At 36.5% G+C, this 26,026-nt stretch overlaps 1 protein-coding gene across 1 annotated transcript in view; it reads left to right on the top strand.

Annotated features, from left to right (window-relative positions):
* The first annotated feature begins 5,103 nt into the window (after positions 1-5,103).
* The window catches only part of TFPI (tissue factor pathway inhibitor), a 41,028-nt gene continuing 20,105 nt past the window's right edge, over positions 5,104-26,026 (top strand). Inside the window, exons 1-3 of the mRNA XM_074910879.1 lie at positions 5,104-5,154; positions 17,254-17,373; positions 24,867-25,067. Coding sequence (XP_074766980.1) covers positions 17,259-17,373; positions 24,867-25,067 — 316 coding nt within the window. The 5' untranslated portion in view covers positions 5,104-5,154; positions 17,254-17,258. The remainder of the gene's footprint in view (positions 5,155-17,253; positions 17,374-24,866; positions 25,068-26,026) is intronic.

The raw sequence follows: 26,026 nt of genomic DNA, 5'->3' as shown, positions 1-26,026 counted from the left end.
AGAACTATGCTGGTGGCATTTTTCCTGTAAGCTTGCGATCTGGTTCCTTATGAGGATTCAGAAATACCCATACTTCTTCATCCAATTCAGGTACCTAGTAGAAGTATTAAGTTATGATTTAGTTTGCTGAAGGCAGGAGATAGGAAGCTCTTGCCGCTGTAGTACAGTTTTTAAAGAACGAAGAAGCAGAAAAATGAAGCTACATCACTAGAGGGCAACCAAACATCACAAACATCTATGTTGTTAAAGACCAAGCAATGTCTCGCCCTCACTGAGAGGCATTTGTGTTATGACCCGAAGAACAGCTCGTGTAAGCAAATGCTTTTGTGTTCTTTGTTACCTAGTAAATCTTGCTTCAGGGATGATAGAGCTACAGAAATATATATGTTATATATGTGTGTGAGCTGACACAGGCAGGATGCAGAAACAACCATAAAATCACGGATGAAATGCAAAGAGTAAATTTATTCTCGTTACCTCATGACCTGGGGCTTCTCTGCAGCAGCACCCAAGCAGAGACACACAAGCAGGGACACGGGCACTGTGAAGCTTGGTCCTTGCTAGCCAGAAAGAGGAGAAGGAAGAGATCTCAATGCTCCTGCATTTGAAAGATTTTGAAAGATCTGGGATTTTTCAGGCGTAGGCTTCCACAGTGCTTTGATCTTTCCCACAGCAGGGCAGGAATCTCAAGGATGTTCCATAAGGTGCCTCTGAGTCTCTCAAAGGCCTGGTTATCTAAACAGACGTTCTACCCATCAAGCCCACAAACCTAAACAAAAATTAGTATGATATATGTGTTTTTCGACACCCCAGCTGCAAGTCACTTGAGCATGTTTACAGTCCTCTTCACCAATCTTCCACTGTATTCCCCCAATATGCACACACAAAACTTTTTGTACGATTTTGTGCTTCTTTATCTCTGTTCTGGTACAGTAAAACAACAGCAAGATTGGACATTTGTGCATCATTTTAATTTTTGAACACCATGTATTTAGCACTATGGTTAAGTGTAATATATTCTGACAAAACCCATCCACTTTGTGCAGCTAAGGATGCACAGTACAGGAGAATTTGAATTTGAAATTCACCATCTTCCCCTTCATCTCTTTTAGTTTCAGCATGACTACCAACCCAAACTGAGGACAGACATTCTAGAAGACAGTGATGCTGCCCCAGTCCTCTGAAGTTATTAGGTTAGTTATTGCTCCTTTTCTTCCATTTTCCTGATGTCTTGCTGGCACTAACAATACTCCCAGTGCAAAACCAGTAATAGCTTGCCACACTGCAGTGGGAACGTAGACTGTGTAATACCATGGCAGATGATGCAGAGAGGAGGAGGGTGGGATATCTGACCCCAAGTCACTGGTGTGGATCAAGAAAGATTGAACCATTTTTGACCTGTGGATCGTAAACATTTTTATAAACCTGAGACTTATGCCATTAGAATTGTTATCTTTGCCTGCCTTCTGCAGACCAGCAGTCAAGACAGAGCTCCAAGCCAAGGGGTGTTGTGGGATGGCACATTCTGTCCTGTTTTTGTTGCTGGGAAAAGTGGAGTTATCACCAGAAAGAGCTCCACATGTGAGCACTACCAGTTGAGAACTGGGATTTGAAGCATTTTTCTTGTGGTGAGAAAGTAACCACTGTGCCTTTTCAAGCAGTGTCTGTTCATTGTTCAGGTTTGCAATGATGCTGACCTCTCACATAAAGCTTCTCCCACTTTTTTTTTTTTTTTTTTTTTTTTTTAATTCCCCGATTTTCCAGTTTGTGGGTAGGAACTCTATGCACTGTCAGAAGGCTAAAATCTAATCATCTCAACTTTGAACTCTCCAGAGCCAAACTACCCTTGAGCATTCCAAGAGTGTACAAGGCATTTTTTTAATGGCATCTTTGTTTTAGTTTACTTTAGCTGTCCTGCACATATCTATTTACTGATATATAGTGAGGTATAGAGGTTATGAATAATGCAGCTGTAAGTTTGTGGGGGGGTTTTTTGACAGAAATGCATTAACTGTGCTCATGTCAAATTTCTTTATGGAAGTTCTCAGCCATATGAATGATCTGGAATGCATTCAGTAGCAGGGGTCTTGTCTACCGTTCTTCAGACCTTCCTGGTGGGCCTTTCCTGCACCTCTTCAGTCTGTGATGTTCTGAGGTTGCAATTCCTGAGTAAAGCTATTTTGGCTGTAGAAGAAGAATCATATAAATGCTCTCTGGACTTTCCTTTGACTCTCAAACCCAAGTGATTTCAAAATGCCAGCAGAAAGCAGCTGGTAAAGGGGGCTAGAATATAAAGTTTGTACTGTCCCTGCCAGTGTAATCCGTGAAAAACAAGCAGATTTGGTAGCTAGCCTGTTGATGTACGTACTGTAAATGGTCTTTTCTCACACTGATTCTATAATGTGTAGGGTTCCTGCAACTTCATAACCGGCCAGAGCTTGGCTCTGTGAGTTGACCACAGAAGTCACGTGAAATGATGATCTTATGAATTGTAATCTTTGTATTGGCAATTGACTCACGTAGCACATGCTATAAATAAACATGAAGAGAGAACATGAATGTGTCACATACTCAAAGGCTAGAAGTTCCCTAAGGATTTTTGGGTTCTTCAGGTTTGAAACAAACCTTAGCTGATCTCTTAAGGAGAAGCTAGGTTCATGAGTTTTGTGATTTGCAAGTTTTACTTTTTGAGAGGTTTCTAGATTCCCAGAGAACCTTAGAAAAGTGCTTTTGATTAGTTTTAGAGCTCAGAAATTTCGTCTTGCTCATCTTGAAAGCCCCTTCTAAAAACGAACAGAAATTGGTTTTAAGAATTATAGGGACTTTTTCTGCTGTGGATCTTTAAGTATTGACAACTGTCTTAAGCTATCAGCAGGTTTCAGGGCATGCCAGAGGTTAGTGTGATTGTCTATGCCAGGTCAGAGTTGAATGGAATTCTTTGATCCCACTAAAAGCTCAAACCAGTTTTGTTTCTGTCTTCAAAGTCTGATTCCACTTTCAAGTGAAGCCTTTTATGTTATAGTTACAATGCAAAGGAGTCCAGAGACCCTCCTGACAACTAAATTAGGACTGAAAGTGGGAACTGGAGAGACATTAACAGACTAGAAAGCAAAAATATTAATCTTAAAATTAAATACTATTTCCTTTAACTTTTCTTTTTGATTTATGTTCTTCATGCACATGGTGGCATTTTTACTCTTGTCTTGTTTTATTGTAAATAATAAAAAGATTTCCTAATCTTACCTTTAATCAAAATAAGGGGTTTCATACTTTTAATGTTCCCCAAAGTACTGTTCTTTATATGGGATTCTCAACTTATTTGACCATGAGGAGACAAAAGTGTTTTAAAACTGTAGCATTTTCTTGGTTTTCATTTCAGAATTTATTAAATTTGCACACCAAATCTGAGTGATTTGAGTAAGATTTTGCAGGAAAGAAGGAATGATGCTAACATGTTATGACACAAACTTTGAAAATTCTTTTTTGCATGTAATTAAAAAAAAGATCTCATTAAACCCAGGAAAAGTCCACTTGAAGTTTTAAATAGGTCAGATCCCTAGAATAACAATATATTTGCATGAACTGTTAAATTCAGAATATTCAGCATCCAGTATGACTAAAAATAAAGCAGCTCCTCTCTAAATGCCTTGTAGAGTGGAGCAAGTTTGAAACTATCTGTGTTCATCCACATAGATGCATTCCAAGAAAAGCAAAATGAGGATGTAATCTTTTATAAATCTAGTTGGTTTCATTTCTATTATAAATGTACAGACAGAACTTGTTTAAATTGTGGTGTCATTTTAGTACATCTGTTTTAGGCTATCTTACTTGTGACCCTCAAAGCAATTCATGGATAGTGCTGACAGATACTAACTCTTAACACATGGGCCCCTAAAATATATTTTTCAGGGTCTTGGAGTCACACGAATGACTGATTAACCATTTCCATTTAACTGACTTGTCCTCAGCTGGGTTGCTCCTCTTATCTGAGCTATGAGTTGGTAATTAGTAACTGTTTGGCAGAACCCCACCCCTGGCATTTAAGCTGCCCCTTTATTTTATGAGTGCTCCTAGTCTGTTCAAGACAGTTAATCCATTTGGTTATTGACCCAGTTAATAGTCAGTAGACTCAGCTGACTACTGACTTTGCCCTGAAATGTATTACAGGCATTCTTACAGTTAGGAACAACAATCAGGAGATCCAAGTAGCTGCCAGAAGCCACTTCTGTTTGTGTCAGAGATAGTTAGCCTGTTAACTGACCATGACAAACTTCCAATCTGTGTCAGGATGGGGATGAACAGATGAGTATAAATCTTCAATGAATGATTTAACTCACCTGTTTGTCTGTGGCCAGAGATAATTGCAATTAGTTACAGCTGCTAACTGTAAATTATTGTTCTTCAGCTGTTATTTCTGTCTCTGTTGCTGTTTAATTTATTATCTAGGAAACTCTCATCCTGTCTGTGTCTACGTCCACAATTCACAAGGTCTTAATCTTACAACTAAGAGTTTCCATTGTTGTATTCAGCTATGGTACTCTTAGTGGTGCTTAGTTTTAGCAGGTATTAGCATGATTTGTAAATAGAAGCTGAAGGTAGAATAGCCTTTGTGGTACAGCTCCAGGTATGGCGATGAATGCAGCCTGCATCTAGAGTGACTTTCATGGCTTTACGTTCAACCAACCAACCACACTAAACTACAACGTATCTCTTAAATGGGCAGTGAATATGGCAACTTCATGAGCCGTATCAAAGCCTGCGAGGTCCAACAAACAGACTCTCCTGTAGACTGTTTCTTATTCCTTAAAAGTGCATTTCGTTTTAGCTGGTGCTGTTTGGAAGCCAGTTGCTCTGAACTGCAGGCAGTTGTGAAAACTTTAAACAGGAAACGTCCCTGCTGCTGCTGCAGAGCTGTGACTTCTGCCCGCAGCGAGCCCATGTCTTCTACAAACAACACTAACGAGGACGAGCTGATTAATCCGCAAGCAGGAGCCTGCTCTGCTCTGCTCTGCTGTGCTGTGCTCCAGGAAGATCAGGTTGCACTCCTGCCTTTGTAGCCTTACACCACACCCCCTCGACATGAACTAGTAGGGGAGTATCATACTCAGCACTGGTTCAAGAGTTCTTTCTTCTACAACTGTTGCCAGGAGTTTGGTGAGTACTTTGTAACAGACTTTCAGTTTTACGTGAGAGATCTTTTTTTTTTTTTTTTTTTTTTTTTCTTTAGCTGGCGGAAAGCAGTATCTACTGTTATGTTTTCTTTAGAATGTGGTAAATGCAGCAGCCAGATGTTTAGACTCAAAGTCCAGCAATGAGTGCTGCAAAAAGGGAGACCGTTTCTTCTCTGTAAATTTGAAACATTAGGACAATTAATATACTTTTATGATTACTAATACAACTAATATTTGGTTATAAAAATCTCAGGCTGAGGTATTTTGAGCTCCAAGACAGTTTTTTGAAAGAAAGCCATCATAAAGGTGAATATGTGATCAATAGCTGGAGTTTGAAAAAAAAAAAAAAAAAAACAAAAAACCCTCGTTTTTTAAAACAATTTCTCCACTACAGTAGCTTCAAGGGATGCTTGGTTCAGGCAGAATGGTCTTCAAATCCTTCTAAGGCACGTAATGTTTGAAGCAATTAATATTTTGAGAAGTAGAGGAAGATTTTAGGAGAATCAAATTTAGCTGATGCTACTATAAACCAATTTCACTCACAATATGTATTGAAATTCTCAAGAAACTAGAAACACTTGAACAATGTGGAGAGTAGTGAATGAAGCTTACAGACCTTGGTGCCAATGTAAAAAAACAAACACAATCTCTCCACCCCCCTGAAACACCAGAATATTATTGGTGATTTTTGTAATGTTTTATTTGGAAGAACTCACATAAACTTCACTTTCAGTAACTGTGTAATGAAAAACAGTGATACTAGCCTGTAAGCCTTTATTTAAAAAAAAAGTTAGGTAAAATTTAAAAAATTGTGTTTTAGAAAATCTAAATATAATTTAAATGAGGAAAAGGCATGTAACAATGGGAAAAGTGGAGTAGGGACGGCAGTTTGGATGGGGGGAATATGTGGAAGGTCAGTGTGACTCAGTACTCTAGAAATTAGTCATCAAAGTACTTAATGGAAAACATGTAAAGATATAAACCTTCCTTCCTGAATGCCTTATGGACAGACACAAAGACAGGAAGTCCAGCTGTCAGTATAGATACGAACAGCAAAGGCATGCCATAGGAATTGCTAGCCATCTACTTGGGAAAAATTGTCAGCTTCTTCCCTTTCTAAAATTCTGCTAATTATTTAATTCTACTAGGGGAGAGTTTGTGATTGTCTGTGAAGGCAACAAGTATCTGTCTCTACAGTAAATTAATTAGGATTATTATTTAAGCTGAATTTGAGAACTGTAATCAAGTTTATTACGTGTGTAATGCACACAACTAAAGCAATATTGAGGAGGTAGAGATGATTAAATCACATAGTGCTCTGGCCTTTTCTCCTGTGAAATATGTCCCACATGAAAGGGTTCATTAAAAAGTAGTCATGTGGGCAATTGCTTAATAAATCCATTGCTTTGAAAATTTTATAACTTTTATGCTAGAGAATCTCCAAGTGAGCTTTAAATTGACTTTCAGTAATCTTTATGTTTATCCTTATGTTGTGCATTGCAGAGTTTGCAGTCTGGAGATTTAATGCATTTCAAGAGTCTGGTGTAGCTATATGACCTTTAAAGTGCATTTAGCCTTTTAGCGCACTCCCCACATTTACTACTACTGCTAAATGAAAACTCAATTGTAACTCATCTAGCTAATATTCTAAACGAAGAACAACTATAACAAAATTTTATGATCTTTTCTCAGGACAGATAGAATGATTAATGGCATAGAATTTATCTATCCTTAATCTCATTGGAGAGTTAATTTTGAAAGTCTAAGGGTAAAAACTTACAAATTATTGGTAACTATTTTAGGGTTTAGTGTCAGATCTAAAGGGCAAAAAGGAGGCAGAGCTTCTGTGAGAGAGGAAATTTTTAGATTGAGGGAAAAGTGCTCCAAGATACAGTGTGTCTAGGAAACAAAGGAAAGGTGTAAAAGAATATGCTTCCTAACAGACTTTCAGAGAACGTGTCCAGAGTCTTTAGTGAGTTTGAGATCTCACTTCTAGCTAGGCCAGATCCACAGCCAGAGAAGGAGAATTACTGGATGCCACAAGGTCTGTTCATATGTTTCTCTAATAACCCTTCCAAGTTAAGTGCCTAAGCAGGAGCAGATACTAGCATTCAGATTGTCTGTTCTCCAGTACTGGGGCACTGATATCCTTTATGCTATTCTTCTGACTCGGTGGATCCTGAATTACTTTTAGGGCAGAGAACAGAGATTGCTGTCATGGATACATCAATGGGATTAGGATCGTTTCTGGGAACATGAATACTAAATCTCTTCTGGAAAAGAGAGACATTGACCCCATCTTTCACATCCTGGAAAGCTGCTTTAGTACCTACATTTACCTTAAAAAGGTGATTCTAGCTAAAACCCTTCTGCGTTTTAAAATAAAGTTGTAACTGCTTGAATTGCTTTGTAACTATCATGATTTTGCTGGTGTGCATCCAGTATGTTCTGAGAATGTCTGCCAGAAGGAGTCAGGGCATGTATACAGGAACAAGAAAAGAAACTTTAAAATAAAAAAAAAAAATACAACATCACTTGAGCTGAGGAGCCTCAAGAATTATGTGACTATCCTACCTTGTAGTTTTGGCACATAGTGTTTAAAATCTGCTCTGCATTTGGGATACATTCTGAGCAGTCGTCTTTTCTCTCTAAGATCTAGGAGAAGCTGACAGTTCCTAAAGAAACCAAAACTGTTTGATAGATGTTTTGGTAAGGATTGAAGATGGGGTCTTCATAACTAAAGCTCTTCACACTGAAACCAGGGAGAACTGTCTTAAAAAAAAGTCCTACTTCTGTGTGTTTCTCTTATGAAACTGTTTTTACTTTACAATAGCGACAGAGTGCCCTGGGGACAGAATGAAGCAAAACCGTATGGGGAATTGTATCATTCCTCTCCTCTCATAGCATTTCACAGCAAAATAGACTTATTTTTAGTTCTTTTAATTTTCTCTCATAACTCCTTTGTTCGGTTTCCTTAATTATTTCCTGTTGCTGTTAATACAGCTGTTCATTTTCCATCTTTAGTATTGTTGCCATCTTCCCTGACGTGTGCCATTCATAACTGAGTATACCTCTGAAGTTATCTGGTTAATTTGATTTACTTTTTAGTGGGGAAAAAAAAAAAGACATTTGAATATGTTGACCCAGGATGTGGTCTGGATGCAAGAAAGTTCAAACATCTTCCAGAAAACAGAGCATTCAAAAAAGAAATTATTTTAAAACAATTGTATTGAGAATAGCAATTGCATTAAGTAAATTAGAAATAAAAGTATTATATGAGGGAATTACTGAGCTCATACATTTTTTATACGCTTCACAGAAACATCTGCAGGAGTGTATTAGCATTTTCTGTAAATCTTTTCTGCTTTGTTGAGAAGCGATCTTTTTCCTCTATATTCGTACAATCTTTAACATAGTGAGGATCTGGATGATGATTTATTCTTTCATCAGTCTGAAACTTTTCATGAGTCTGAAACTCATCTGATGAATGCTCTAGTTCAGCACTGAAGTCCAGCAGAGAAGCTGGCACTGCCACCCTTAGAAGCAGCACTATCTATACTCCGGTGGGAGATGAAGGGAATACAACCCTTCTTTTTCTACGAAAGTTTTATTTTATATTGGTTTTAAGTATTGGCAGCGTGATAATCTGAGGCAGTCTGAATATGGGGGTATTCCCACTGATGACAATTACAGCATTTCTAACCTGTGTGATGATCCAAAGCTAGTACATTCATTGCAGTGAAAAAGTATGTGGTGTGTCCAGCTGGGAAGTTAGACAGGGTGAACTAAACTTGGTTGATAAAGCAAGGAAACTTGTATTTTGATCTTTGACATATGTGCAAAATGTGATCTATGTGATTATGAGGTTACAAAACTGTAATAGTTGGATATGGTCAAAATCAGTCACGAGACACATAAGTGTGACAGGTAGTTTCCTCCCGTGCCTGCCTGTTACACTGCCAGTAACTGACAACTTTGCTTTAATGAAATTGAGTAGTTGTGTTGCTGTAGTATGTACAACCTGAATTTACGCACAACTGAGTTGATAACAAACAAACAGGACTTAAATGACTCTGTTGGAAGAGAAGGTTGTGGTAAATTAACCAATTTCTAAATACGTGGCTATCAATAACTGCATCTGAGATTTGAAAATATACTTTTCCAGTCGAAACTGCTATAAAAAAGGCTACAGGCTTTATAATGCTAATGTTGGGACCTCCATGCTGTGTTCCTAAAACCATAACTAATATTGCCGCTTGTCTGTTTTGCTAGTGGCTTTTGTGCTCTGAGAGTAGCTATTATTAGGATATTATGATGCTGAGGGCATTTTCTGTTTCAAAATAGGATTATATCTCCTATATTTTTGCTACAAACAGGTAGTTTCTGTCCAAGTAGTACAGGATTGAGTGTGATGGGTTTGGTGTTTTGTTATTTAAGTTTTATGATATTATGTAAACTGGTAATTTGGTTTAGTCCCCATTTAAAAATATTTTGGTAGGAGCAAAAGAATATTTCCTTCCACTGTTGAAAGGTACCTCACAATGATACCAGGCTGCATACGTGGCCTAGAGATTTACCTCAGGCTGGGATGTGGTATGTCAGGTAGATACAGTTGCCATATCTAAGTAAATAACTGGCTTATTTCTTTATTTCTGTTTGAAACAGTCTTCTGTGAGGTGGAAACTGGAATTTAAATTAATGTTCACATTACGTCCTTTATGATAAGCTCATAATGCTGGATCCTGTGCCATGGACTAGTATAAGTAGCTACAAAATCATTAATCGTTCTCCATACAGGTATCACTAGTAGTTATATGATTTGATGTAGGCAAATCCAGTCTTCCTGTGAAAAATGCAGCTATTTAAAAAAAAAACCACGCTTAATTTCAGAGTTTGTAATTCACTTGGACTGTTGTATCAGGTGCTCTGCACTGCATGATCAGGGCGTTGGGAAAATTACTTGCAGGCTACTATTGCCAAGGCATACTCTCACCATCCTCCCAGAACATAGCCAGTTCCCAGCTCTTGGGTGATAGGTATCATGGAAGTAAGGCCCCAGCTGAGCCAGGTAAGGAGGAGAACTCAATGGAGGAGGAAATTAGAGTCTGGGAGTTGTGTCACAAGACAAGCTGAGTGTAGATAGGATGGCAAAAGTACTGGTTCCAGGTGTGTGCTGACTAGGGCGCAAATAGGTCCCGGATCTCAGCTGGGAAAATAGAAGACCGTTCTAAAGCACAAGTGAAAGGAATTAACAAAGGAAAGTGAAAAGGCAAGAGAGGTCTATAGTTATGTAACAAGAAGAGTCTTCTTGTGGCAGGGTTATGGGGTTTCTTGTTTAATTTCAAAAAATAACAAGGTTTTCTTTTCAATTAATTTATCATCTGTGTTTGCAAAGCAGCATTTACTGCCTTAATAAAAACAGAACCAAAGTGGAAGTTTAAATCTGAAACAGTGACATCAGGTCATATAACTTTTCAGCACAAAAACTAATGAAGACCATTGTTTTTCTAAATTTCCACTTCACTTCCCAATTTTCACTTCACTTCCCAGTTCTCACATGGGAATTTGAGAGACTGGAATAATGCAGCAGCAAGTCAATATTTATGTTAAATGTTGAAAGGTAGGTAACCACTCAAAATCCTCCATAACAAGGAGGAATTTTGAGTTCTTGGAGGAATCTGATGGAGTCTCTGATCTCAGGACAGATACAGACTATTAGGGCTGCCACTGTTAAGCACAGAAGCGAGGTGAGTTGGGGGGGGGGGGGGGGGGGGGGGAGGAAATTTCAGTAGTTCATGCTTTCAATCAGTGTTTGCGTGTCAAAGATCCACAGTAGACTGCCTCCCTTTTTACTAAGTTACTGTGTCACTGCAAGGCTTTGCTCTGCTGGAAGTTCCAATGCCAGACAAGCACTGACTGGGACTTACAAAGCTAGGGCATGTATCATTATTTTTTTGTTCAGTTTACATCAGAGCAGAGTTGATAGAATTCATACTTACTCCCAGTGTAAATGAGAAAACATGATGCTTCAAACAGTTGCAAAATAGCACATGTAATAAAATACTTGTGAAGGGAACTAACTGACTGCCAGTTGGGAGACAATGTTACATCTAATTAAATCTCTGTCATACAAGTCCTAGTAGATAGTACAAAATATCATAGGGCAAATATAATGCCTCTGAAGTACAGTGAACTGGAAAAGGTCTGCTTTTATATCAGAGGTGCTATAATCCTATCTAATTAGACATTTTATCTTTACATTTAGGCTGTGCTATATTCAACCTCTGACTATACGCATTCTATCTCCTGCTGTTCATTCCTCTATGTGCTTATACCCTTTGCCTTTTGTTGTTGTGTGCGTGCTTCTATTTCCCAGGCTGTCAGTGTGAATGAGTCACTTTTACAGTCATTACAATGTCACTTTATGCCATTTTCTAAAACTGTCTGGTTTTGGCTACTACCAGAAATTCTAGCTTTTATTTTGCTTTTTCCAGTTAGCTAGTTAGAGATAAGCACCATGCTGAAGAAATGTTTGCTTCTAAGCATTCTATTAACTATAGAAATTGGTATTGAAGAGACTAAGTACAAAAAAACCCCAGCAGTGTGTGTATATGTATATACAGACACACACAGATATAAAAGATCTGGCTCCAGAGGCTGCAAACTGCACGGAGAGAACACAGAGTATTATATTTCTCTGTCTTCAGAAAAAAGAAAAAAAAAAAAAGTCCTGGGAGATTTCTTGTATTTCTGTGTTTAGGTGTCCAGATAAAACAAGGCCTGGTTATAACACCAGGTAGTAAGGACTTATTACTGGCATCTTCCTTGTTTGCTTGTGGTCTGTCTTGTTTACCTGTACTCCAGCCTGAGGGAAGCTAATGGCATTATTTGCAAATGAAAGTATTTAATTAAACCAGTAAATAAATCAGTGCCAATTATTACCCACAGACCTTTGATCTCTTCTGTCAAGTAACTCAGATGTTGTTATAGATATAATTCAAACGGTAAGTATGTGGAAGCAGTAGAATGCTAGTTCCTAAGGAAATTTCTGGAATTTATGAAATTTGCATTAATGATACTTTGAGAAAAGCCAGTATTAATGCAGGACTGATTCCTGGTTGTCCTAAATTAGGAATCTTCTGGAGTAAGGGGCTGTATATACTCTCAGAGATTTTCAGATTTTGGCCTAAATAATCAGACTGTTTAACATAAATTATTTAAGCTCACATTAGATATCTTTCCCATGACAGACAGTCCTTCACAAATGTGTGTATTTGATATTTTACTGAGCCAAATGTCATGGATGAAGTATTTTAAATAGTGCTTTCCATATGAATTAAAAAAAAAAAAAAAAAAAAAAAACAAACCCAAACCAAAAAAAAACCCACTCCCCCACCCCCCCGAATGCATTAAAAGTGGAAATAAGACTATTGTAAGAGGCTTAGCTTTAAAGTTCTGTTACTGGGCAGCTGAATATTAAATCAGAAAACTTAGACTTTTCTAGAGGGTTTGGGTTTCTTAATTGAAAAAGCAGTGCCAAGTTCACTTTGATCTTGGATTTCACTCTTCGTTTAGGAATTATAAGAAATAATTAAACTACAGAAGGATTTAAGTATTTCAGTACTAAAGCTATCATCCCCTTCTTCCCACCTCCACCCATACCTGACACAATGTTCTGGGAATGTGTGACCTTCAGGGAAGGTTAGCAAGCAGATAAAGGAGATTATGTTTTGTCCGTAGACTTTGCAGTAAGGCAGATATGCAGTTATACAAGCCTAAATTTTTCCTCTTGGGAAATTACCCAAGCACCAGGAAGACCTACTTTTGACAAGGTACTCTTTTAAGGGAAAAGTAGGAGTTGAGTGAAAGAACAGAAATACTGTACCCTGGTAAGATTTTTGTTCTCTGTATGAATGCACTAATTTATCCTCGTAATCACACAGTGACAATTATTTACGGTAGATCATGATATACAAAATTCTAGTTTTAAATGAAAAAAAGAAACTTACTGAGTAATTTTAATTTCTGGCTCTTTCTTATATTCTTCTACTTGGGAAAAAGCTTTTGGGAATATTGGATGACTGAGTAAAAATAGATTACTAGATTTTGCGGTATAAATCTCTACTTCACAGATTCCTGGAGGAAGGAACCAAGGCCTCAAATTGAGTGATCCAAAAGCAAATTCAAATAGAATTTTCCTGAACTAGTGAGAGTTTTGCTGTCATGCTTGGGAAAACTCAAATATAGAAAATGAGAGCCCAAACTTGGAATTAACCCACAGGCAACTGAGGTGGTAGAGAATTTTCAAGTTCCTTTATGAAGGGTCACAACTGTGCCAATGATTCAAAATAAAATGTCTAAGGAAAGCAATGTGCTTAGAAAATTCCCCTTTCCCTTGTTATTTCAAAAACTAAAATTGAAAGAATACTTTGTAAATTTTCATTCCCATGAACTCGCAGGAGCCAGACAAAGTGTGAAAGTTATTACTATCTATCTATCAAATCTGAATATTTGTTGATATTTCTTTTACTCAGCCTAGATGATGATATACTATCACCACCTTTATTTACATTATAACGCTGAGTACTTATTCTTGTGCCGATTGAAAATTTTACTTAACATTTCTCTCCATACAAGTTTGGGGTTTTTTAGCTGTGGATTTATTTTCATTTTAGTTAATGTCAAACTAATGTTATAACTCAGATGTCTCTCAAATCATAAAGATAGTCGTAGACAACTTCAGGTTACCTTTTACAGAGTTATTTTCTTCCTCTTTTGAAGCATGACTGAACTTTTAATCAGGGGTGAATAAAAAGATTTGCTGTAACTATTTCTGTAACCTTTGCATAAAAAAGTAAAATCCTTCTGAGGCCATGTACCACAAAACTTTGTCTAGAAGAAAATCTGGTATTAGGCCAAATGCACTGTAAGAGGTACTCTGTTTCTGGAAATCATAGAATAGACTATGAAAGCTGAAAAGAAACATTGTCACCTCCAGTCACTTTGTGCAAAAATATAGTTGATAGAACTCCTTTTTAAGATGTTTTCTTGGTTTATTTTGGATTTGTGTTATTCTCTTACATGGTATCATTTTGATATGTTAAACATCTTGCTTATTACATATTGTGATTTATTTCTAGCATCTGCAGTCTAAGACACTATTTTGCCGGGTAGTGTATAATAATATATTTCTACGGATCTTTTTGACGTTAAACATCATCTACTTTCACAGAACCTGATCAAATTCAGGGCAAACTTCTTGAAGCTGTGACAGTAATGTCAAGGCTGGCTATTGCCCTTGGTCTGCAACAGTTACTTTGCTTTCAATTTAAGTTATAGTATGTACTGTACTCAGAAAAAAAAAAAAAAAAATAAAAATGGAGAGATCTGTTCTTTGACTGGAAAACTGAATATTACCTGAATAATGACAAGAAATTATAAGAATATCTCAAAGAGAGAACATGATAATGTTGGGTGCTGTAAAAGTATTTAGTGGATAGCAAAATTTCAGTAAAGACTCTTCCTTTCCTTTAAGGGTGTAATATTTTAAAAAGTCAGCGGCTAGATAACATAGGAACAACAGCTGAGAGGAGGATGGCATTAGAAAATGGAAATAATTAAATAACACATAATTATCACATATAAACAAGAGACTTCCAAATAGACTGACAAAAAAGTAAAGCAAATGAGAGCAGATGGGGTACACAAATGTAGACAGCGGCTTTAATGGATGTAATGTAGTCAAAATGTCTGGTGTGTCAGAGTGAACTGATAACTGATAAATCCATAGCACAGTTTTTTCCCTGGTTTTTAGCAATACTGTAGGGATATCCTGCCATCAGCACACAAGTAATTCCTTTAGTAAAGAGGTTGGGGAAAAAATATTTATGGATTATTCACATTGAATGGAGCAAACAGATCACTAGAAATTTGTCGCTGGAGAAAGAGGAAAAAATAATACCTTATTAGATTAAGTTTTAATATGTAAAATAAAAAAGGAATATAAAAGTGGAGTTCTAGTTAGAAACATGAATAAGGACACTACTTTTTTTTTTTAAAAAAAATGCCTGAAGATGAGTGATTATAGCTCTTGCACATTTTCTCAGTTTACATAATGTTTCAGAATTTGTAACAAGTTGATTTCTGTTCCAAGAGCAGTTAGTACATGTCTAGTAGAAAGCAACAATTTCTGAATTTGTTCTTAGAAGTAAAAAATACTATTTGAGGAAAATTTGTTTAAAAATCATGGTTAATAGAACAAAATGAAATCTGAATTATTTTGGCAAGCTATATGTGGATAAAGGATTTGATTTGTCAATGTAGAAATCAAGCTTAAAAATTGAGTTTAGAAGGTATGAAAGACAAATACGTTCTTTTGTTTGTTTTAGCAGGAAAGCATTATGATGAAAAAATTAATGCTGTCATAATTTCTGGTGAAAATAGAAATTCCTTTGATCCCAAAACTCTATTCCTTTACCAAAAAAAAAAAAAAAAAAAGAGAGAATGAAGACATCTCTCAGTGGTTTTTGCTACTATAGATACTGAAGCTTTCTAAAGGGAGTTGTCAGTTTAAAAAATTATTCAAATAATTAGTGTTACTCATGTTCTGATCTGTACTTTCACCAAGGCTTATTTTAAAGAATGCATTTCTTTTTTACTACATATGCTGCAAGTTAGGCAAGCACTGAGTATGCAAAAGGAAAAAATAGGTAAGTTGTCCAGGGAGAAATGAAAATTCTGGCTCTGATTTGGTGTTGAAGATAGAACAGCACCTTCTGTCTCTGGCACAGTTCAGAGTAGCTGTGGCAAATTGGTTAATCTCCCTTTGTGCAGGTTTCACCTTTCTGAGACATCATTGCTTGCTAGTATTTTCTTAGATACCATAGTTACAATTTACTTCTAACTTCATAGACAAGGATGTGTTACTCAGAGAAAGGTTTACTCTGTTAAAGACGACTTCTATTAATGTCACCTGTCCCTTCAGCATCATATCTCGATCCTTCCTGCTATAAAGCTGTATCCCAAGCACAGGGACAGGTCATCTCATCTACTCCCATAGCCCTCCCTACACCTCCCTCATTTAGGCGATGCAGACATATCTTTGCAGGCATGTAAACAAAACTGCTGAAGACAAAACAGTGTCTAAAGGCTAGGAACTTTCTAGTCCTTAGATCTTTAATTTCTATTAAGCTTCTGAATTAATTTATCCACAGTTTAATATCATACTTCAAGAAAGGCACATATCTATAGGGAATCTATCTGTTGGTAGCTAAAGGAGATACTGAGCCTATTCTCTAATTGGAATTCAGAGATCCTTAAGGAACTTAATTGGAAAATATATATTTCTAAAAAGGTTAAAGCAAAAGTCTTCCAGAGGTACTCTCATATGTCCATGCATAACCTCATCTTTGGCAACTTGAACATGCCAGCTGCCATGGAATAAAAGTGGGTTTTTTTGTGTGGATGACTAGGGTTGCACTGATCCTAGAAAATAATAGCTCTGCACTTAAGTGAGGTATTCAATATTAAAGGGATCTACAAGATACAAAAAAAGTTCTTAAAGCACTGAAGCCCATGTTGCAAAAAGTTCACCGACTCCTGTAAAATTCCACTTACTCGGTCCGGGAATTTGGTGAGATATTTGTTAAAAATAGAATCCTATATTTGTGTCAATAAATCTAGGGTCTGCAGACAGAGTAAAACATATTTGGAAGGACTGGACATGCCAGCCAACTGTACATTGTGTAAAACTGATCAGAACATTAAAAGGGACAAAGTGTTGCGGTTTATATCATTATATATTCTGGGAGGTAATTTCAATTGTGGCTTAAAATAAAAGTTAATAACAATGCTTCTAATCTGTACTGGCGATGGGATAGGAGACTTGTGATCAGCTGAGCACAACTAAATCTTGTTTTCCATTGTGATTACGATATAATTACACTAACATAGCTCACATTATTTCCAAAGCACCTGGTTGTGTATCTGGTTGTACACAGCTATGCACTACCCTGCTAATGACTTTTGCAGATCACTCAAGGAATTTGATTGAAGTCTATATTGTCATTTTTATGTTATGCAGGAAAGATGAAAGGAAGAAAGAAGGGGTGTTCCTTACCTTTAACCTTTCTCTTGCTGTTCGTCTGTGTCACTGAGTGTGCAGCTACTGACTTTGATGGCAACGAAGAGGAGGATGTTCTGGGTAAGAGGCTACAAAAATGATGTATAAAACTACTCAAACAACAAAACCCACTGTGTTAAAATGCACTGTAGATGTAATTCTGTACTTGAGATTTTTTTTCTGGTAAACTTTTGAAAGTAGAACTAAGTTAAAAATGCACTGATTTCTCACTAACAGGGAGATGCTCAGAATTTTACATTAAGCTCTAGCAATATTGCCTTCTATGAAGGCCTCTGTTTCCCATGCCTTCTGGAGCTTCTAATCCAAAGCACTGTGTTAGATATCAAGATTATTCCCTTAAAGCTCTGCTCTAAGACCAATGGCAAAGTTCAATATTTAGGGAAAAGAACTCAGATTGTATCTCCCCGTGCAAACAGCAGAAACGTGATGAATAACATTGTAGACTAATGTTACCCTGTCCTGTGCACAGCTCTCTTGAGTCACAGCTAATTTGCAAAGTTTGGTCTAAGGATGATGCAATGACTGCCCTACTTGTTTTTCTGGGCCTTGAAGGAGCTCTTTGTATAGCCCCAAGTGATGTGGTATTGCTGGATAAAAGAAATAAAACCTCACCAGTTAGAAGAAGATGTTTGTTAAGAAAAATAGCGTCAGAAGTATGACTGTTAGATCTGGGTTGGATCTCGGACTCTTACCATTGTAAGGTCATTGTTTGCTTTTGCTTCATTGAAATTAAATAAGGTGGATCAAACTTCTATACTGTATAGCACTGAGAAAGTTATTTTCATTTCCTCCCAAACAATTCTGAGAAAACAGATGAGGGAAAAATACACTTTTTGGTCAATACAAAAATATTCTTCTTTCCTTTGAGAAAATTATTTAAAATTGTGATCTCTTTCTTAAGCTGCAGAGAACTACGCAGTGGATACTTCTCCCATTTGACAGGTCTCATTTTGAAGCCTAACTGGGAATGCAGCTAAGGGGAACCTTTTTTTATGTTGGCACTCTACCTAATCTGCTCATGTCTTGTCTGATTTCCATCCACATTATTTCTATCAGACTTCTGCAGCAGTGCTCCTTGAGACAAAAATACTAATTGTGCACAATCATGACTATACTACAAATGAAGTTGGTGCTTTAGGACCATGCCACAATTAGCCACTACAATTTAAGACATGCGCTGTTCCACATTAAGCATATGTTTATCATGGTTGTGTAGTCAAGACTGTTTCATACCAAATAAGTTTGTTTCTCTTTAATGCTGAAGTACATGAATACCTGCCTTCTTTGAGGGCAAATTCACATTTTTCTTTAGTCTGCTCTGTGATTCCTAGTTTTATAAAAATCCTTAGCCTGAACTTGCAGTTCACAAAGGCCAAATTTTCTTGTTTATTAAAACAACTTGCTTCATCACAAGAAATCTGCGGGATTAATTTTTTTCCTCTGTTTACTTTGTTTATAAGACAATAAGAAAATGATCTCAAGGAAATTGAATAGTCTTTTTATTGAACATTATTTTATCACTGGTTGTTTTTCAACCAGTTATTTAAGATTATACAACCAATAACTGATTTAATATGAGGAACAGTTCTGAACTTTCAGGCTTCTACTCTATAATAAAACACAATCAAATGAGATGCTTAGAAATTAAACTAGAATCCTGTTTTCTGACTACTGAAGACTCATTGCAGTGTTTACCAAAAAAAAAATTTTTTGCAGTACTCCGTTTCTATAAAATGGTTAGATTGTTGCCAATTAAAATTATGTTTGTGGTTTCTTAAGAGTGAAATTCTGTTCTCAGTGAGTTTATCTGTAGAGTTAACTGCAATTTCACTGATAACATTTATTTTCTGGGTTAGATTGTTATAAAACATTGACATATTTTACCCTAGAATTCAATAAATTTCAGGTATTAAAAGATAAAATAAGTTGTGTGCATCCATTATTCGTAATGTCATACTTTTGGATCACATTGGGTACAAGTGCTTTGTGAATTGGAGGGTTTTTGTCTATTAGTATTTAAATTACAGTAATAATTAAGGTTGCAAGTCCAATGGGATAAAAAAGGTGTCTCAATTTGTTTTCTGACAGCAAAACCTGTCATTTTTCCACCAATAAATCAGAGTTATAACAAAAAATAAAATATATTAAAATAACTAGTTTAAAATAGAAAAATAACTAGTTTAGTTTATGTATATTTTTCAGTAATACCTTGTGGTTGGGAGCACTTTAGTTGATGTTCCAAAGCCTGAAGAAAATTACTCATAAGTTGAATGTGCTTTTTATTTGTATGTGAAAATTTATCAAGAATAAATGTGACTGCTTAAAGAAAGGGTAGGAAACACATGGGTAGGAAGAGCACTGAACAGTGTGCGGGTGGGAAGCTGTCAAACTGACAAAGATGGAGAGAAGAAACAGCTATTCATTAGTGACAGGGTGCTTAGTATTGATATCACTTATCAAAGAGACACATGTACACGAAAGCCTGTAAAGATGACAGCATATTTTTATAATTAAGGGTAACCACAGAAACTCATATAAGGTTGAGAACCCATAACCTAAGCAAACAAAACCAGAATGTATTTAACACAAAAAGTCAGAAGTATTCCTGACTAATTTTTATTTTCCCACTTTAATTGATATAGTTCTACTCTGAAATGCAATTCTGCAATAATATTGTTGTCTTTCATATTTATTGTCCAGTAGGTATAATACAGAAATCAGTTCACTTTCTAATTAAAAGGATATATTTTTAACAACCAGCCCTGCAGATTATCCTTAAGAGTCTGAAAGTCAGGTTAGAGTCTTTCATTATTCCTACAGCCAGGGGAAAAAGTATTGGTTTGACTTGTGTTAACTAAGAGGATTAGAGACATTATTCACCACTTCTGCTTTTGTAATATTATACAGCTTACTAGTCAAGTGATAACAGTGCTGTGCATTGATCATACAAGCTCCATGCTCAAGGATACAACATGACGAACTGCAGATTATTAGAGCGCTCATGATGAAATTACTGCATATTAGTTAATAGTGGCTGTTCATGTGTTAAACAGCCATGTCTTGAGTTGTAAAAGTTGCCATGAGAATGACAATAAATGTGAGAACGGCTGTGCTGTGTAGAAACAAGAAGCCTTGGCCAGTATCCTGTTTCTGACAGTTACCAGGACAGGAAGACGGAAGGAATGGAGGAAGAAGGGAGTGACGTAAAATATCTGCACTAAACTAGTGTTCACTGTGAGCCATTTTATCAGCATTACTTTATAGTTGCCACAAACTATGGCGTGGAAGGATTATTAAGACAAGAGCGGTGGAGACTTAGTGCCTTCTGTCATTAAATTAAAAAAACGGGGGGGGGGGGGGGGGGGGAGGAGAGGAGGGGAGGCTTGGCTTTGCTTTGGTTTTAGTATAGCAAATAATAACTTCTGTGTGGTGATGAACATCAGCTGTAACCATTACTTAGGGTATTTCTAGCAAAACAAACTCAGTTTTCTTAGTCTAAGGTAGTACAGTCCTATAATTATATAAATTTTCTAAGTTTATTTGGACCAGATACCTAAATTGGATGAGTAATAAACATCCAATGGGGCTAGATCCAATGTGAAGAAATAAACTAATTTTCTTTTTAAAATTAAAAATGCAACATGCTATACTTAAGTATCAAAGTGTTCATAAATATTTATAAGGTGGAAAATAACTGATGAAGCACCTGTATAACAAGGTTATATTTGCTGAAAAGTAAAAGAAAGTTACAGACCATTACAAAGATAATGCAATGTTGTTGTAAAAAAAAAAAAAAAACAAAACCAAAAAAACACCCCAAATAATTCTGTGTTGTTTTAAGGAAAAAAAAAAAAAAAAAAAGTATAATTATTCCACTCTATTTGGCACCAGTAATGCCTCATGTAGAGGATTATGTTCAGCTCTGGGCAGCACACTTTAACAGCAATCCAGACCAATAGGAAAAGATCTAAAGGAGAGTTTTAAGGGAGTTAGAAAGCAAGGCTAATAAAAAGATTGGAAGAAATTAGTTTATTTAGTTTAGATATAATTAAGAGGAGGCAGAAGTCTTCTGAAAGAAAGAAACTAGATCAGAGGTTGGCTACTGAAATGATGCTGTGAGTGCTGTACCACGGAGGCTTTGAGCAGCCAGGGAAGGAGCTGAACCTGGAGAGCCCAAAGTAAAAGCTAACAGTGCAGGAGGCCACTTTTTTTTTTCTGCAGCAGCCTTGAATTGCAAGACACAAATGGTGAATTAGAAAATCAAAACAAATTTACTATATATATGTTTTTAAATTATTCTGTCTATGCACTGGAGGAAGTGCAAAATGATTTAAGTAATGAACAATAATTAGGCTGTATACTACAAAAAAGACCTGTCTTGAAAGAAGGGTGGTAAAATCCTGGAGCTGACTGCTTCAGGTTTCTGGGAATTTTACTTCCCTGGATTTTATTTATTTATTTATTTATTTATTTTAAGAACAACTTAGACATCTGCTGAAAAGGTCTCGAGGTATTTATCCCATACAAACATGCTGAAACTTGAATTAGAAACTCCGTTAAAATTCCTTTCAGTTTTAACTTCCCATGTTTCTATTGAAGAATATTCACTGACATCTTTCCTAAATGTCATGTTCTGTGATCTTCACACAGGACCTAAAATGTAGTAGGAACAATTTGTTCCAGTGTTCAAGATCAGAGGAGGATGCCTTATACTAAGAACTAGTTTCCTCGAGGTATAATCCACACATGGAATGAGTACAGGCAGATTTGTATTTGCTCAGATTTACTGGCCAAACACTCATGTTTGCCTTCTAATCTGAGAAGGAAAGCTAATTTTACATCAATTTACAAATAACGGGGAAGAATTCTTTCACTATTCCCAGACTCAGGAATGATTCATTTCCCATAAATCCCTTTGAGACTTTGTTCAGAATCACTTGGTTATTGTTCAAAGTTGGAGGGTTTGGCCCCTGAGGGCTTCACAGGGTACAGATTTTAGTCAAAGTATTGTAACTTTCTAGCACTCCTAAGAAAGTAAATATCTGATTGCCAAAAAGTGTGACACAGATGGTCATTATGTTTGCAGCAAATTTCAGTACATCTGACAGTGGTAACAGTGTTACTGGCAGCAGAGGAAAGGACTTAGGAGGTAAGCAAAACAATCATTTAGTTCTGTGGGTTTGATGGGAAATAGGCTAGGAGTTGAGACCAAAAAGTTCCCAAGATAAACTCTACTAAGCCATTTGTTCATCTTTGTGTAGTTTTGCAACTATGCTTGTACACTATTCCTGTTTTGATAGCCCACAACATTGGTGTGGCATAATGTAGCAAGAAAATGAGCTGACATAACCCTATGTCTGAAATTCTAGTAGTTAGGCAACCTAGTAAATTTTCATAACCTCTTCTAGACTGAACTGGGTCGCTGACACAGTAGGAGATCTCATTTCTTGTGTGCCAAGAAAATAACATGCTTATAAACCAGCTGCCAGTCCTCACCCCAACTACACTTGAGTTGGATTAGTTTCTGTAGAGCTCTGAATGTTTGATTTTAACATTTCGGGAGCTATTCCAAAAGTTACTGAGAACTTTGACGTCTTTAAGGTATTATTGAGTGGGGGAATTCCAAAGTTTCATTTTGCATTGCAGTATCCTCTCAGCTTTTCAACTTGAGCCTTTGTAAGTCCCTTCCAGAGGATTCCCAAACCTGTTGGAGAACTTTAGACCTTTGAGGCTCAATTTGGGATCTCTCGTGACTTCTAAATCTTTATTCTTCACAGACTCAGAAAGACCCGGATAAGGAAACTGTCAGGAAACACAATACAAAAATCTGGCAAGCTGAGTTCTATAGGAAGTTTACTGGATTGAACATTTCTTTAAAATATTTCTTTTAATTAATCCACATTTCCTATTAGACAGTCTCCAATAATATTTTCAAATCTATTCTTCCCAACTTCAAAATCTGTAAATATAATTTCACTAATGAGGAAAAAGCCACTAATTATTTTAGGGGCTGAATATTTAATAAGAATTTCAAAATTAGTCATCTTCAATCTACATTTTAACACCAAAATTGTCCATTTTTGTAAGATCTAGTTTTGTGTTACAAGTTTTGTGTTGATGGTAATTGTGTAATAAATGTTAATTTTTCATGGATTTAAATGCTATGTATTAAAAAATTTTAGTGCTGAAAATTGTTTATTTCCTGTGGGTTTAATAGTTATAAGTGGCTCATGTAGTATAAAGTCAGTAAACTTCCACTGACCTCAGTATTTTTGAGGATTTATCTCAGCTGTGAATTTCATTTAAAGATTGCGTAATAAGGCCAATTTTATATATTAAAATTTTATACCCACCAAGCAGGTAGGTAGTAGTTATACCAATTTCCTTTTTACCATGACATAAGGCCTGATTTTTGTGTATTCTTTTAATTAATACTGGAAACTTAATCTAGTTGGTAGTAAGCAGCTGTGCAACGATCATGTAAACCCTTGTCCTCATCCTTTTTTTTCCTTCCGTCTCCTGGGCCACTTCAAAGATCACTGATAGATACTTTTGCATATACGTGTTAAGAGACATCAATGTCCTGATTAGCTCTGTGAGAATGAATGGAAAATTTCAGGTCTGTTCTTCTGGCTGCTATTGTAACCACACAAGCTCTGTAAAGCTTTCAAAGTCCTCTAGGGTAAAATAAAAAAAGAAAACCAGGAAAATATATTAAACCATATATCGATAAGGGAACAGTATCACAAACTGGTACATCAGTCAGAATTTCCTTATAGACATTGACAGCGTAAAACTCTGTTAGTGTTCTTTTTCACAATATATATGATAATTCACAACATTCCCTGACCTAATGTATATTGAAAGACATAGCAATGACATGATTTGAAAAGAAAAGGGTTTTTTTCACCTTATCTTTCCAGTTGTGTACTTCTTAGCTCCTGAAAGCTCTGGTGCAAGCACAGTGAGATCAAAGAGGACGGTATGATGACTTTTGTATTGTACGGGATGGATTTAGGTACCAGGAAAGTGTAATCTGACAGGGGAATGGTGCCCTCTGCAGGGATGCCTTGCTTAGTTCACCCCACGCGGTTTGCTATGAGATGTCTTTATGAGCTATGCTCACGATCAGAAGTGCATAGAAGAGAGTACAAGGAACCCCCTTTTTGCCTTTTTGATGCAGAGGTAGTCACTGTGTCTGTGGGAGCTACTGAGATTTTCTCGATGCATTTGTTGTTCAGAATTGCTCGCTAGCTCCTCTTACTAAACCACTGTCCATAGCTATTCAGACTTATGATGAGGAGTTAGTTTATACTATGAGCTGTTTTCGCTGAAAATCTAAACCACACATTTGTTTTGACTGAATGGAATTCGTGTTCCAATGCAGATGATGATTCTCCTTTTATGTCTTTGTTTAGTGTGTTCAGAACTTAGGAGTCAGATATTAGGCAGTGACTCTCGAGCAGAAGATACAAGCAATCTCATTTTGAAGCTATGATATTCAGTGAAGCAGACTAACTTAACAGTTATTCTATTTCTCCTCTGTATTACAGGTGCTGCTTTGCCACCACTGAAACTAGGGCACTCGATCTGTGCCATGAAAGCAGATGAAGGTCCATGCAAAGCAATCCACATGCGCTATTACTTCAATATTCAAAGCCGTGAGTGTGAAATATTTGAATACGGTGGATGCCATGGCAATGAGAACAACTTTCTAACACTGGAAGAATGTCAGAAGTGGTGTGTGGTAACAGGCCAGTACCCATTCTCTTATCCTCTTACCAGTTCTTCATTTGCAGCTGTTATTTCCATCCACAAACCATATGAATTTTGGAAGTAGAGGCCCTCTTCAGTTCCTATTAATGCAGTAATGCGATGCCTCTAATTAGTTTCCCAAGTATTATACTGTGTTGTTGTCATCTGAATTATTTTACATTGTACAAGCAAACATTGAGGATTTGGAAAGATAAGTATGACTTTCTTTAGTGGATCTGTGGAATAGAGAGACCAATGCAAAAAAGATTATTTTCTGACTAGAGCCTTGTTTTGAATGAGTTCTTAAAGTGAAATTGATTTTGATGTTGAGCTAAGCTGGTGGGCAGCACAGATATTCTTTATTGCTTTCAGAGTATCCAACCCAATTTTTGACTCAAGGTTTCTCTTTCACTTGAGGAGTTGATAGAAGCTGTCCAAAGTCTTGGACATCTGCTATGATTCAGCATATTTAGAACTACAGTAGTAAATAATTCTTATTTAAAATGACAGTTATAACTATTTCTCATAAAAGCTTTGTTTTGTTGAAATTTCATCAATTGTTAAAAGAAAATGAGATCCAAAATCTGATACACAGCAGAATATGCAGAAAGCGCCTTGTGAATGCTGGTTTTGCTATTAAAAATGATCCTTGTAATTAAATAAGGCTTTTAGCCTTGTGAAAGTAACCAACTCCTGTTCCTCACAGGAGTATATGAAACTTAAAGATTCTTAAAATTGGAAGTTAATTCCAGTGGAGCTAGAAAATGGAGAGGTTCATATTTTCAGAGACTAAAGGAATTCAAGTCTTACTGAGAGTTTCCTCTGGACAACTAATATGGATCTTTCTTTCATGGCAATTAGATGGAATGTGTCTGGCTGTGTAAACAGAAAGTGATAGTGAGGGAGGTACTGAGGGGGGGCAATAGAAGTAGAAAAAAATCTAGAATAAAGAGCTTCT

This window comes from Athene noctua, chromosome 7 (assembly GCF_965140245.1).
Source record: "Athene noctua chromosome 7, bAthNoc1.hap1.1, whole genome shotgun sequence".
Taxonomy (NCBI): Eukaryota; Metazoa; Chordata; class Aves; order Strigiformes; family Strigidae; genus Athene; species Athene noctua.
Note: the sequence above shows the minus strand (reverse complement) of the source record. Positions and strands in the feature narration are given on the sequence as shown.